At 43.7% G+C, this 13,648-nt stretch overlaps 1 protein-coding gene across 1 annotated transcript in view; it reads left to right on the forward strand.

Moving 5' to 3' along the window:
* Positions 1-2,634, forward strand: part of LOC120064347 (insulin-like growth factor-binding protein 2-B) — a 37,159-nt gene extending 34,525 nt beyond the window's left edge. Inside the window, exon 5 of the mRNA XM_039014863.1 lies at positions 1,887-2,634. Coding sequence (XP_038870791.1) covers positions 1,887-1,925 — 39 coding nt within the window. The 3' untranslated portion in view covers positions 1,926-2,634. The remainder of the gene's footprint in view (positions 1-1,886) is intronic.
* Positions 2,635-13,648: the final 11,014 nt, after the last annotated feature.

Below are 13,648 nucleotides of genomic sequence, written 5' to 3' on the forward strand. Positions count from 1 at the left end.
GATGTGGAACATCATGCTTCACTGAATGTGTTAAAATTAGGTTTTGTTGGCCACCCGAGTGGCGCAGTGGTCTGCGGCGCACAATTGGCCCAGCATCGTCCGGGTTAGGGGAGGGTTTGGCCGGTTGGTATGTCCTTGTCCCAACGCGCTCTAGCGACTCCTGTGGTGGGCAGGGCGCAGGCACGCTGACATGGTCGCCGGGTGTACAGTGTTTTCTCCGAAAAATTGGTGCGGCTGGCTTCCGGGGTAAGCGGGCAGTGCGGCTCGGCTGGGTCGTGTTTCGGAGGATGCACAGCTATCGACCTTCGCCTCTCCCAAGTCCTTATGGGAGTTGCAGCGATGGGACAAGACTGTAACTACCAATTGGATACCACGAAAAAGGGTTAAAAAATTTTTTTGGGGGGGGGTTGTTAACATTTTCACTATAACATCTCACAACAAAACATTAACCCAACTCTGACTGTTTTACTCTAGGATGAGATTTGATCAGATGTTCTGGGATTCACAGATGTTAGTCATACAGGACCAGCATTGGGGGAGAGAGCGCTTTAAAGGAGTGTTATGCTTTTTTTTACAACTAAATCTAATTTTTTTATGCAAATGGGGTGTTATAGAAGGGTCAAGGCACTTTTTTGCAATTTCACTTGTGTTTGAGAAAATTTCCCCAACCAACAATTAATTTCCTCATCCTCGTTGTACACTACGGGGGCTCCGAAAACATGAACATAGGCTCCAGAAAAGCCCAAATAAGCCCAAACTCTCAGTATAGTGATGCAGGTCTTTGTTGTGCACATGAAATTGTGTCATTCAGAACTTTATCTGCAACGTTGTATTCCAATTTGTTGCGACTGGAGCGATACCAATCCGTCCATTCTAGCAGCGGGTTACACATCGAATTGAACAGCTCGATAGGGAAATTGTCTCGAGTCGCACAAAATGAAAGTTCGGAATGGCACAATTTCATGTGTGTCACATGTAAAGATCTGCATCACTATACTGAGACCTTTTCCGTTTCTAAAAATCTGTATTTGGCTGTGTTTTTGGGACATTTGTTAATGGTTTTTTTTGGAGCCCACGTACTGCACAACGAGGATAAGGAAGTTAATCGCTGGTTGTGGTAAGTTTCTCAAAAACAAGTAAAATTGCAAAAAAAGGGACCCTTCTATAACATGTAATTTACCTCAACAATAGAGATTTGGTTGTAAAAAAGAAAACTCCCATGCTGCGCATTCCTCAAATCTCCTTTCATCTTTATTCCAAATGGAGAAGAACCCATATTACCCTCTGAGAGATGGAGAGAGTAGTACATGTAGGAAAACACAAGCAGTCATTTGGTATTTGTAGGTCTTGTAGTAAAATATGGGGGTGATTAAAGGCATATTACCTCCAAGGTCTGTGTTTCATTTGTGTTGCCATTATTAATTATGTTTTTGACTCTCTTAACTACGCATATCACTGTCCTGAATTTGGGATGCCCTCCACAGAGTGAGGCTGGTTTCGGATTGAGTAGTACTGAGAAATTGAGATTAAATCTGTTTATTCATTCCATCAGTTAGTAGAACGTTATTCAATATTGCTAAGCACATTTTAGCAGACCGGCATTATATACGTTTCACAAAACTCCCTGTGCGACTTTGTGGGCCGATAAACCTTTGAAACCTCAAATACTTGGCATGAATCACCTTGTTCTGGGACAGGTTTGGTGTAGCGAGGCCCATGTTGCGATTATATGTAGCCATCCATAATTGTTGGCCTAATACTGTCATAAAAGGGGCATGAATGCTTTGAAGCCCTAAGTGCACTTGTCAGTTTCTTTGAAGGCAATAGTGAACATGACAATTACTATCTCACAAATCAAATCCTCTACACATGTTCCTTCTCCACAGAGTCTACCCGGCTTCCCTCTTATATTACTGACGCCTTGATCCGACTATACAGGGGAACAAAGTTACCAAGTCCTCCTCCCTCAGTGACTGTGTGCCGACGCTGCGTCAATCACACACATCTGAAGTTGGTCAAGCCCAAGTGTCCCCAACATCCCTGTCTCGTCATGTTGATTCCTGGAAGTCGTCGGCAAACAATTCCCCTTACACCCTCTCCTTCTCCCCCAAAACCGAAAAAATCCAGACTACCTTCAGAGGAAGGTGTGTGATAGATGAGCTGATAGTACCCTCCTCTTTCCTGTTATTGAGCCCAAAAATGTTCTCTCTCTCTCTCTCTGTGTGTGTGTGTGAGAGAGAGAGAGAGAGACAGAGAGCAACGACTTATAACACAGTTCAATAACTTTGTCCTTGGAAAACTTTGACTTGGCATAACTGTCATATCTTCCATACACTGTTAGCCGTTTTTATTTAATCAGTAACTTACCATATTAATCAACAGTATGATACTGTATAAACTGAATACAGTAGATTACCGTAGAATGCACAGTAAAATACTGTTCATTTGTTTTACAGCAAACTAAGATCTTTCTGTAATTTCAACAGTAAAATACTGTAGAATGCACAGTAAAATAACTATAGTGCATTTTGGGAAAAAGTTGTCAGTGGGAAAGAGTCTCTTGCTCATTAATGTTTAGATGTGTCTGTTACTTGAACTCTGTGAAGCATTTATTTGGGCTGGAATCTGAGGTGCAGTTAACTCCAATGAACTTAACATCTGCAGCAGAGGTAACCAGTTTCATCATAGCTCTTGATGGTTTTTGTGACTGCACTTGAAGAAACTTTCAAAGTTCTTGAAAATCTCCAGATTAAGACATGAAGGTCAGTCAAAATAATGATGGACTGTCATTTCTCTTTGATTAATTGACATGTTCTTGCCATAATATGGACTTTGGTCTTTTACCAAATAGGGCTATCTTCTGTTTACCAGCCCTACCTTGACACAACACCACTGATTGGCTCAAACGCATTAAGAATGAAAGAGATTCCACAAATGAACTTTTAACAAGGCACACCTGTTAAATGAAATGCATTCCAGGTGACTACCTCATGAAGCTGGTTGAGAGAATGCCAAGAGTGTGCAAAGCTGTCATCAAGGCAACGGGTAGCTACTTTGAAGAATCTCAAATATATTTTGATTTGTTTAACAATTTTTGTGTGTTATTTCATAGTTTTGATGTCTTCACTATTATTCTACAATGTAGAAAATAGTAAAAATAAAGAAAAACCCTTGAATGAGTAGGTGTGTCCAAACTTTTAACTAGTACTATATATCATAAAATAAGTTGTTGTAATTACAATTATTTTGAAAACCAATGCATACCTAACTACAACAACATTTTCAGTAACGGTTACAGAAACCTTTTAGTTTCTCTGATTTATCAACCTTGAATGCACTGACTGTAAATTTCTAAGGAAAACCACAATACTGTTTACCCCTTAACAAGCTCTGCCACTCAAACATCCCCTCAATTTCTATGGGGGCTGTGACTCAGGGTTTCCCAAAGTCGGTCCTGGTCCCAAAAGAATCCCACCTTGTCTAGCGTATTTTGTTTTGTTGGCATTTGGAGTTTACCAAATTTCATAGCACCTGGTTTATGACTGTGATGTCTCACCTAGCTATCTTCAGATGAATGCACTTACTGTAAGTTGCTCTGGATAAGCGCATCTGCTAAATAACAAACATTTACATTATTTGGCATGTGTGTCTGTGTGTGCGCCCATGTGTGTGGACTTTCGTTTCAGTGTGTGTGCGTTCATGTGTGTGTGTGTGTGTGTGTGTGTGTGTGTGTGTGTGTGTCTGCGAGTCAAATAAAGGCTCATTTTCCATAACATGATGGGGCTCCTTAGGCTACCCTTTCCCCATTTGAATAGCTAAGTTAGTACCGCCAGAGTTCTCCCCCCTTGAAGTTAGTTCAAACCCCATGTTAAATGACTTCCTAGTTTCTGGGCAATCTCTTTGATTTGTGTTGAAAACCAGGTGACTCGCCCCCCGGGCAGGCCTTTAATAAAGTAATATCCTGTATTCTATTCTCATCCTGTGGGCCCTCATCTTCACGTCTCTATCTTAGTATGCAAGCTTTATTATTAACACGCTGATCATATTGGTCCACCCAATTATTTTTTTAAAGACCAAATGCTATCATCCTAAATAATCCACCTTTCTTTTACTACTGGTATACTTCAAGGGGCTGATTCAGATTTAGGAATGTGTGCCTTTTTTTTCACACAACTTTCCTACACACTTCTCAGTATTTGGTATTCAGATTTACCTTATTCAGTCACGTAACAAGCTCTGCAGGTGTGGCTACCTTGCGCGCGCTGAATACATTTACAGTGCCTTGCAAAAGTATTCACCCCCTTGGCGTTTTTCCAATTTTGTTGCATTACAACCTGTAATTTAAATTGATTTTTATTTGGATTTCATGTAATGGACATACACAAAATAGTACAAATTGGTGAAGTGAAATGAGAAAAAAAAAATTGTTTCAAAATATTCGAAAAAATTCAAAACGTAAAATTGGTGCGTGTATATGTATTCACCCACTTTGCTATGAAGCCCCTAAATGAGATCTGGTGCAACCAATTACCTTCACAAGTAACATAATTAGTTAAATAAAGTCCACCAGTGTGCAATCTAAGTGTTACATGATCTCAGTATATATACACACCTGTCCTGAAAGGCCCCAGAGTCTGCAACACCACTAAGCAGAGGGCACCACCAAGCAAGCGGCACCATGAAGACCAAGGAGCTCTCCAAACAGGTCAGGGACAAATTTGTGGAGAAGTACAGATAAGGGTTGGGTTATAAAAAAATATCAGAAACTTTGAACACCCCACGGAGCACCATTAAATCCATTATTAAAAAATGGAAAGAATATGGCACCACAACAAACCTGCCAAGAGAGGATCGCCCACCAAAACTCACAGACCAGTCAAGGAGGGCATTAATCAGAGAGGCAACAAAGAGACAAAGTCAACCCTGAAAGAGCTGCAAAGTTCCACAGCGGAGATTGGAGTATCTGTCCATAGGACCACTTTAAGCTGTACACTCCACGGAGCTTGGCTTTACGGAAGAGTGGCCAGAAAAAAGCCATTGCCTAAAGAAAAATAAGCAAACACGTTTGGTGTTCACCAAAAGGCATGTTGGAGACTTCTCAAACATATGGAAGAAGGTACTCTGGTCAGATGAGACTAAAATTGAGCTTTTTGGCCATCAAGGAAAACGCTATGTCTGGTGCAAACCCAACACCTCTCATCATCCCGAGAACACCATGTTTTTCATCGGCAGGGACTGGGAAACTGGTCAGAATTGAAGGAATGATGGATGACACTAAATACAGGGAAATTCTTGAGGGAAACCTGTTTCAGTCTTCCACAGATTTGAGACTGGGACGGAGGTTCACCTTCCAGCAGGACAATGACCCTAAGCATACTGCTAAAGCAACACTCGAGTGGTTTAAGGGGAAACATTTAAAGGTCTTGGAATGGACAAGTCAAAGCCCAGACCTCAATCCAATTGAGAATCAGTGGTATGACTTAAATATTGATGGGACACCAGCGGAACCCATCCAACTTGAAGGAGCTGGAGCAGTTTTGCCTTGAATAATGGGGAAAAATCCCAGTGACTAGATGTGTCAAGCTTATAGAGAGACATACTCTGTAATTGCTGTAAAAGTTGGCTCTACAAAGTATTGACTTTGGGGGGGTGAATAGTTATGCACACTCAAGTTTTCAGCTTTTTCGTCTTATTTCATGTTTGTTTCACAATAAGAAATATTTAGCATCTTCAAAGTCGTAGGCATGTTGTGTAAATCAAATTATAAAAACCCCCAAAAAGCCATTTTACTTTTAGGTTGTAAGGCAACAAAATAGGGAAAATCCCAAGGGGGGTGAATACTTTCGCAAGCCACTGTAATTAAATCACTGGCCAACAGATTTTCTCGTGAATAGGGTTTCAGAGTTTTCATAGAATAGGGTTTTCAGTACATGTATCTTAATAACCCTATCAGTCTGGAGATTCCAGCAAAAAATGGCTTTTCATTTTGTCACGCTCGTTGGAATAAATGGACCAAGGCGCAGCGTGCGTAGAGTTCCACATGTTTTAATAAATGAAACTCACCAAAACAAATACAGAAACAAACGAAACGTGAAATAATGGAGTGCACACAGACACTACATAAAAACAAGATCTGTAACGATCGTCCTGGGAAGAATGAGACCAAGGCGCAGCGTTCTTTGAGTTCCACATAATTTTAATCACGAAGTGAAACTACGACACAACAAAATAATAAAGAATACGACAACCGAACAGCTACGTCGTGCAACCTAGCGGCACACAAACAAAGAACAAGATCCCACACAGAAAGAGGGAAAAGGGCAGCCTAAGTATGGTTCTCAATCAGAGACAACGATAGACAGCTGCCTCTGAGAACCACACCCGGCCAAACACATAGAAATAGACCACATAGAACCAAGACATAGAATGCCCACCCCAACTCACGCCCTGACCAAACCAAAATAGAGACATAAAAAGGATCTCTAAGGTCAGGGCGTGACAGTACCCCCCCCCCAAAAGGTGCGGACTCCGGACGCAAAACCTAAACCTATAGAGGAGGGTCTGGGTGGGCATATATCCGCGGTAGCGGCTCTGGTGCAGGATGTAGACCGCCGCCGACCCCGGACTGAGGACCCTCGCAGCGGGCCCCGGACAGGAGGGCAATTCTGGCGGCTCCGGACAGGAGGGCAATTCTGGCGGCTCCGGACAGGTGGGAGACTCTGGCGGCTCCGGACAGGAGGGAGACTCTGGCGGCTCCGGACAGGAGGGAGACTCTGGCGGCTCCGGACAGGAGGGAGACTCTGGCGGCTCCGGACAGGAGGGAGACTCTGGCGGCTCCGGACAGGAGGGAGACTCTGGCGGCTCCGGACAGGAGGGAGACGCTGGAGGCTCCGGACTGGGGATCGTCGCTGGAGTCTCCGGACTGCGGATCGCCGCTGGAGGCTCCGGACTGCGGATCGTCGCTGGAGGCTCCGGACTGGGGATCGACGCTGGAGGCTCCGGACTGGGGATCGTCGCTGGAGGCTCCGGACTGGGGATCGTCGCTGGAGGCTCCGGACTGAAGGGCGTCACTGGAGTGGAGAGACACACAGGAGGCTTCTTGCCATGGATCATCACTGGAGGCTTCGTGCCATGGATCATCACTGGAGGCTTCTTGCCATGGATCATCACTGGAGGCTTCTTGCCATGGATCATCACTGGAGGCTTCTTGCCATGGATCATCACTGGAGGCTTCGTGCCATGGATCATCACTGGAGGCTTCTTGCCATGGATCATCACTGGAGGCTTCTTGCCATGGATCATCACTGGAGGCTTCTTGCCATGGATCATCACTGGAGGCTTCGTGCCATGGATCATCACTGGAGTGGAGAGACACACAGGAGGCCTGGCTCTGGGAGAAGGCACAGGACTCACCAGGCTGGGGAGACATGCAGGAGGCCTCTTCCTTGGCCGAGGCACCGGATACACTGGGCCGTGGTGGCGCACTGGCGGTCTCGTGTGCAGAGCTAGCACAACTCGTCCTGGCTGGATACCCCCTGTAGCCCGGCAAGTGCGGGGAGCTGGAACAGGCCGCACTGGGCTGTGCTGGCGAACCGGGGACACCGTGTGTAGGGCTGGTGCAGGGTAACCCGGGCCGAGGAGACGCACTGGAGGCCAGATGCGCTGAGACGGCACCATCCCCACTCTAGCCCGGCCGATGCGAGGAGCTGCGATGTAGCGCACCGGGCTATGAGTGGGCACTGGGGACACCTTGCGCGTCACCGCATAACACGGTGCCTGCCCGGTCAATCTCTCACCACGGCAAACATGAGGAGTTGGCTCAGGTCTATGGCCTGAAATTCTGGGGCTGCCTCTCGTGCACTCCTCCTCGAGCCAACTCCTCGTAGTGTCGCCGCTCCGCCTTAGCTGCCTCCAGCTCCTCTTTTGGACGGCGATACTCTCCCGTCTGTGCCCAGGGTCCCTTGCCGTCCAGGATTTCCTCCCATGTCCATTCCTCCAGAAAACGCTGCTTGGTCTTTTTGTGGTGGGATCTTCTGTAACGGGTGTCGTCGGAAGGAAGAGACCAAGGCGCAGCGTTCTTTGAGTTCCACATAATTTTAATCACGAAGTGAAACTACAACAAAACAATAAAGAATACGACGACCGAACAGCTACGTCATGCAAAGAACAAAATCCCACACAGAAAGAGGGAAAAGGGCAGCCTAAGTATGGTTCTCAATCAGAGACAACGATGGACAGCTGCCTCTGATTGAGAACCACACCCGGCCAAACACATAGAAATAGACCACATAGAACCAAGACATAGAATGCCCACCCCAACTCACGCCCTGACCAAACCAAAATAGAGACATAAAAAGGATCTCTAAGGTCAGGGCGTGACAAGATCCCACAAACAACAGGTGTGAAAAGGCTGCCTAAATATGATCCCCAATCAGAGACAACAATAGACAGCTGCCTCTGATTGGGAACCATACCAGGCCAACATAGAAACGAAAAACTAGAATACCCACCCTAATCACACCCTGACCTAACAAAAGTGGGGAAATAAAAGGATCTCTAATGTCAGGGTGTGACACATATATAGAGTGCATTTGCAAAGTACTCAGACTCTTTTACTTTTTCCACATTTTGTTACTTTACAGCCAGCCTTACTCTAAAATGGATTCAATTGTTTTCCCCCCTCATTCCCCCCCTCATTTTTAGAAAATGTAGCAAAGTTATAAAAAAATTACGGAAATATTACATTTACATAAGTTTTCAGACCCTTTACTCAGTACTTTGTTGAAGCACCTTTGGCAGCGATTAGAGCATTGATTATTCTTGGGTATGATGCTACAAGTTTTGCACACCTGTATTTGGGGAGTTCCTCCAATTTTTTTCTGCAGATCCTCTCAAACTCTGTCAGGTTGGATGAGGAGCGTCACTGCACAGCTATTTTCAGGTCTCTCCAGAGATGTTTGATTGGGTTCAAGTCCGGGCTCTGGCTGGGCCACTCAAGGAAATTCAGACTTGTCCCGAAGCCACTCCTGTGTTGTCTTCGCTGTGTGCTTAGGGTCGATGTCCTGTTGGAAGGTGAACCTTCGCCCTAGTCTGAGGTCCTGAGCGCCATGGAGCAGGTTTTCATCAAGGATCTCTCTGTACTTTGCTCTTTCATCTTTCCCTCGATCCTGACTAGTCTCCCAGTTCCTGCTGCTGAAAAACATCTCTTTAGCATGATGCTGCTATCACCATGCTTCACCGTAAGGATGGCGCCAGGATTCCTCCTGGTGTGACGTTTGGTCAAAACGTTCAATCTTAATTTCATCAGACCAGGGAATTTTGTTTCTCCTTTAGGTGCCTTTTGGCAAACTCCAAGTGGGTTGTCATTTGCCTTTTACTGAGGAGTGGCTTCCATCTGGCCCCTCTACCATAAATGCCTGATTGGTGGACTGCTGCAGAGATGTTTGTCCTTCTGGAAAGTTCTCCCATCTCCACAGAGGAACTCTGGAGCTCTGTCAGAGTGACAATCTGGTTCTTGGTCACCTCACTGACCAATGCCCTTCTTTCATGATTGCTCAGTTTGGCCGGGCGACCAGCTCTAGGAAGAGTCTTGGTAGTTCTAAACTTCTTCCATTTCGGAATGATGGAAGCCACAGTGGTTTTGGGGACATTCAATGCTGCAAACAGTTTTTGGTACCATTCCTCAGATCTGTGCCTCGACACAATCCTGTCTCGGAGCTCTACGAACAATTCCTTCGACCTCATGGCTTGGTTTTTGCTCTGACTGTCAACTGTGGGACTGTCAACTGTGAGACCTTATATAGACAGGTGTGTGCCTTTCCAAATCAATCAAGTTGTAGAAACATCTCAAGGTTGATCAATGGAAACAGGATGCACCTGAGCTCAATTTCAAGTCTCATAGCAAATGTTCTGAATACCTATGTAAATAAGGTATTTAATTTTTTACTTTATACATTTGTAAAAATATCTAAAACCCTGTTTTTGCTCACCTTTTCATAGATAGCTTTTAATAGTTTGTAGCTCAAACCATTCAGACTCCACATTAATTTTTGTATAAAAGACCCTCCCCCAGGCCTCTGCGGGATCCGTCCTTGTCTCACAAACACCGCTCTAGCTCAGCCCCCATTAATCAATGGTGCAACCCAGAAGTATGTAGTTCAAATACACAATGTTTAAAAGGGGTAAGATGAGTCCCAGTGTTAGAGTAGGACTCATTGGGTTAAGCTATCCCTTTAAATAAGGTGTACCCTTTAGTTAGGATTTTGTCAACAGACTGGAATATATTGAGAGAACGGTGTCACGCCCTGACCTTAGAGATCCTTTTTATGTCTCTATTTTGGTTTGGTCGGGGCGTGAGTTGGGGTGGGCATTCTATGTCTGGTGTTCTATGTTTTCTTTTCTGTGTGTTTGGCCGGGTGTGGTTCTCAATCAGAGGCAGCTGTCTATCGTTGTCTCTGATTGAGAACCATACTTAGGTATCCTTTTCCACCTGTGTGTTGTGGGTAGTTGTTTTCTGTTTTGTGTTGCTGCACCTTACAGGACTGTTTCATTTCGTTCACTCTCTTTGTTGTTTTTGTTATTTCAGTGTTCAGTTTATTTATTAAATTAACATGAACACTTACCACGCTGCGTTTTGGTCCACTCCTTCTTCCCAGGACGATCGTTACAAACGGGTTCAGAATATTAGGGATCAGTGAATGAAAACCATTTAAATATATGCATTTTCATCTCTGTTTCAGCACCAATTGGTAGATTTTAAAATACTCTGATTTTACAGATTATTTAGGTTCAGGAAAGTAGTCATGAATCATAAAAAAACAAGTTTGGAGAGCCTTTACGCATGAAAGAAAGGAAACAGTGTTTTGATTATTTCAGAAAAATGCCAAATTCAGTTTTTTTTATTTCATTAGGCAAGCCATTTAAGACCAAATTCTTATTTACAATGACGGCCTACACCGGCCAATTGTGCGCCGCCCTATGGGACTCCCAATCACAGCTGGTTGGGATACAGCCTGGATTCGAACCACGGTTTCTGTAGTGAAGCCTCTAGCACTGAGATGCAGTGCCTTAGACCCCTGCACCACTCGGGAGCCCAAAGCCTAAGCTGTTGTTCAACCCATGGTTATGTTGGAAAATGTGTGTACATAGAATTACAATAGGGCGAATAGTGTACAATAGTAGACTATACACTCGTCTATTGCCTGCACTAACCATGGAACTGTGTGATGACACAGCCAAATAATGAACCATGCGTCGGGTTCAAACTGTTATGGCTTGGTCTGTGCTCTGCTCCTTAACAATTTAATTAGCCTACTTGTTACTAATGATCCTCATCAATAATAAAATGTATTTCCTCAAGTGGTATTGATGTGAGATCTAAAAGTGTGATGGACGACAAACTGAGGAGTGCTGCTAATGGAAAAAGAATGGTTTCCGCCTTATACAAGCTTGTTCTCCTTTCCTCCCCAAACAGCAACATCTCCACTGAGTTACGTTGGGAACAGGATTTGTCTCACCGCACTACCGTGGAATGCATTATGGAACAACACAACAGCAATGTCCAATTGTGTAAGGTATAAAATTAATCAAATGAAGATCTTACATAGGGCTTATATTATACCACACAGGTTGAAAAAAGGGATCAAAGCCTTTCAGATTTGTCTTGGCGTGGCTGTGGTGAGGTTGGTACACTAATGAGTATGTTCTGGAAATGTCCAGCCGTCAAAAGACTTTGGACTGAGGTAGTTGATATGTTGTCTGGAATTTTGAATCTATATATCCTAATATGTCCTGTAGTGTGCTTGCTAGGAAGTAGGGTGGACAATATCCAACCTAGAACCATGCAACACATAATTGCACTGGCCTTCCTATCAGTCAAACGAACAGTACATATGAATCGGGAAGAGTGTAAACCACAGTGATTCAGCATGGACATTTGACTACTGCCAGGTCACACGGAACGCCTGGCTTGCTGTGGTAGGGCTCGCTGGGTATTCTGTGTTTCCTGGTTGGACCCAGGCTACCTACCCTCGACCTCCCCCATCTATTGTTTATTGTCATGTTTGGATGTTTGTTGTCACTATTTTGTTGTTTTTGTTCTTTGTTAAATGGAAAATAAAGTATAAATAAAAAATAAAATAAAACAAATGATCCTCAGCAACAACCACACAGCGTTTACAGAGGAAGTAAGGTAAACTAAACTAAGCAATGTAATTAAATGGAATGTGTCATGTTCGTCGTATTGAGGAGACCAAGGCGCAGCGTGATATGAATAGATTCTTCTTTTAATAACAGAAGATCACTGAACAAACGTGACGCTAAATAGAACGAGTGCTGACATGCAACTCCACATAGACAACTACCCACAAAACCTAAATGGAAAATGGCAACCTAAATAGGATCCCCAATCAGAGACAACGATAAACAGCTGAGTCTGATTGGGAACCAATTCAGGCCACCATAAACCTACATTACCTAGACATACAAAAAATCCCCATAGACCCCTAGACAAGACAAAAACACACATACCCACCCTCGTCACACCCTGACCTGACCAAAATCATACAGAAAATATAGAAAACTAAGGTCAGGGCGTGACAGAATGATAATGTAGACTATACCAACTGAAGGGAACAGTAAATTGGCAGTTGAATATGTGTGGTTATTAGGGCTACTGATGGTCGATACTCATAGTGGCTAATATTTAACATGATAGAAATAGAAAACTGAGAAAGTAGGGGTATGTTATAATTAAGACATTCGAGAGTGCCCTTGCAAGTTAAAAGGGTGGCAGGTACCCTGGTGATTAAGAGCATTGGACTAGTAATTGAAAGGTTGCTGGTTTGAATCTTTGAACTGGCAAGGTGGAAAAATCTGCTGTTCTGTCCTTGAGCAAGGCAATTAACACCCCAACAACTGCTGTGGAACTGAAATGTGGACCTGAAATGTGGAACACACATTTCAGTTGAATGCATTCAATTGTGCAACTGACTAGGTATCCCCTTTCCCTAAAAGGCTATACAATTTAAATTATGGAGAATGGTGTTATATCAACAACAACAAAAATTGCAAATGCTTATTCCACTTGGAACCGGTAGATTCGCTAGACTAGGGTTTCCCAAACTCGGTTTTGTTTTTTGCCCTAGCACTACACAGGTGATTCAAATAACCAACTCATCATCAAGCTTTGATGATTTGAATCAACTGAATCAGACTGAGTTCTGAAAACCCTGCGCTAGACCTTATTCAAGGGTTTCCTCACGCGTAAAATTTGTGGAATTATAAAAAAACTGTAATCAAGGTCAGAATACGGCGCAATTGTAGACTCACCTTAAGTTATTTGATCTCCACCTCGAAAGAATAGTGAGTGAATAGCATGCTATTCTCATGCTTAATATAAGTTCAAGGTCAGAATACACAGAGGGAAAAGTGCGTAAAAAAGGATTTACGTTCCATTTACACTTGCTTAATTCGGGTCTAGAATCGTCCCCCAAGTCTTTACATTGGATTTTAATAGTTTGTATACAGTTAAGTTTATGGCATCTGATTAAATTTGCATCGACTGTATGGATTTATTCAGCCAGCCAGTATTAATTTGTACCGTTTATATTATGGGTAACCAGTAATTTAGTCTTTACAAACCCTGTAA

The sequence above is a fragment of the Salvelinus namaycush genome, chromosome 19 (assembly GCF_016432855.1).
Source record: "Salvelinus namaycush isolate Seneca chromosome 19, SaNama_1.0, whole genome shotgun sequence".
Lineage (NCBI taxonomy): Eukaryota > Metazoa > Chordata > Actinopteri > Salmoniformes > Salmonidae > Salvelinus > Salvelinus namaycush.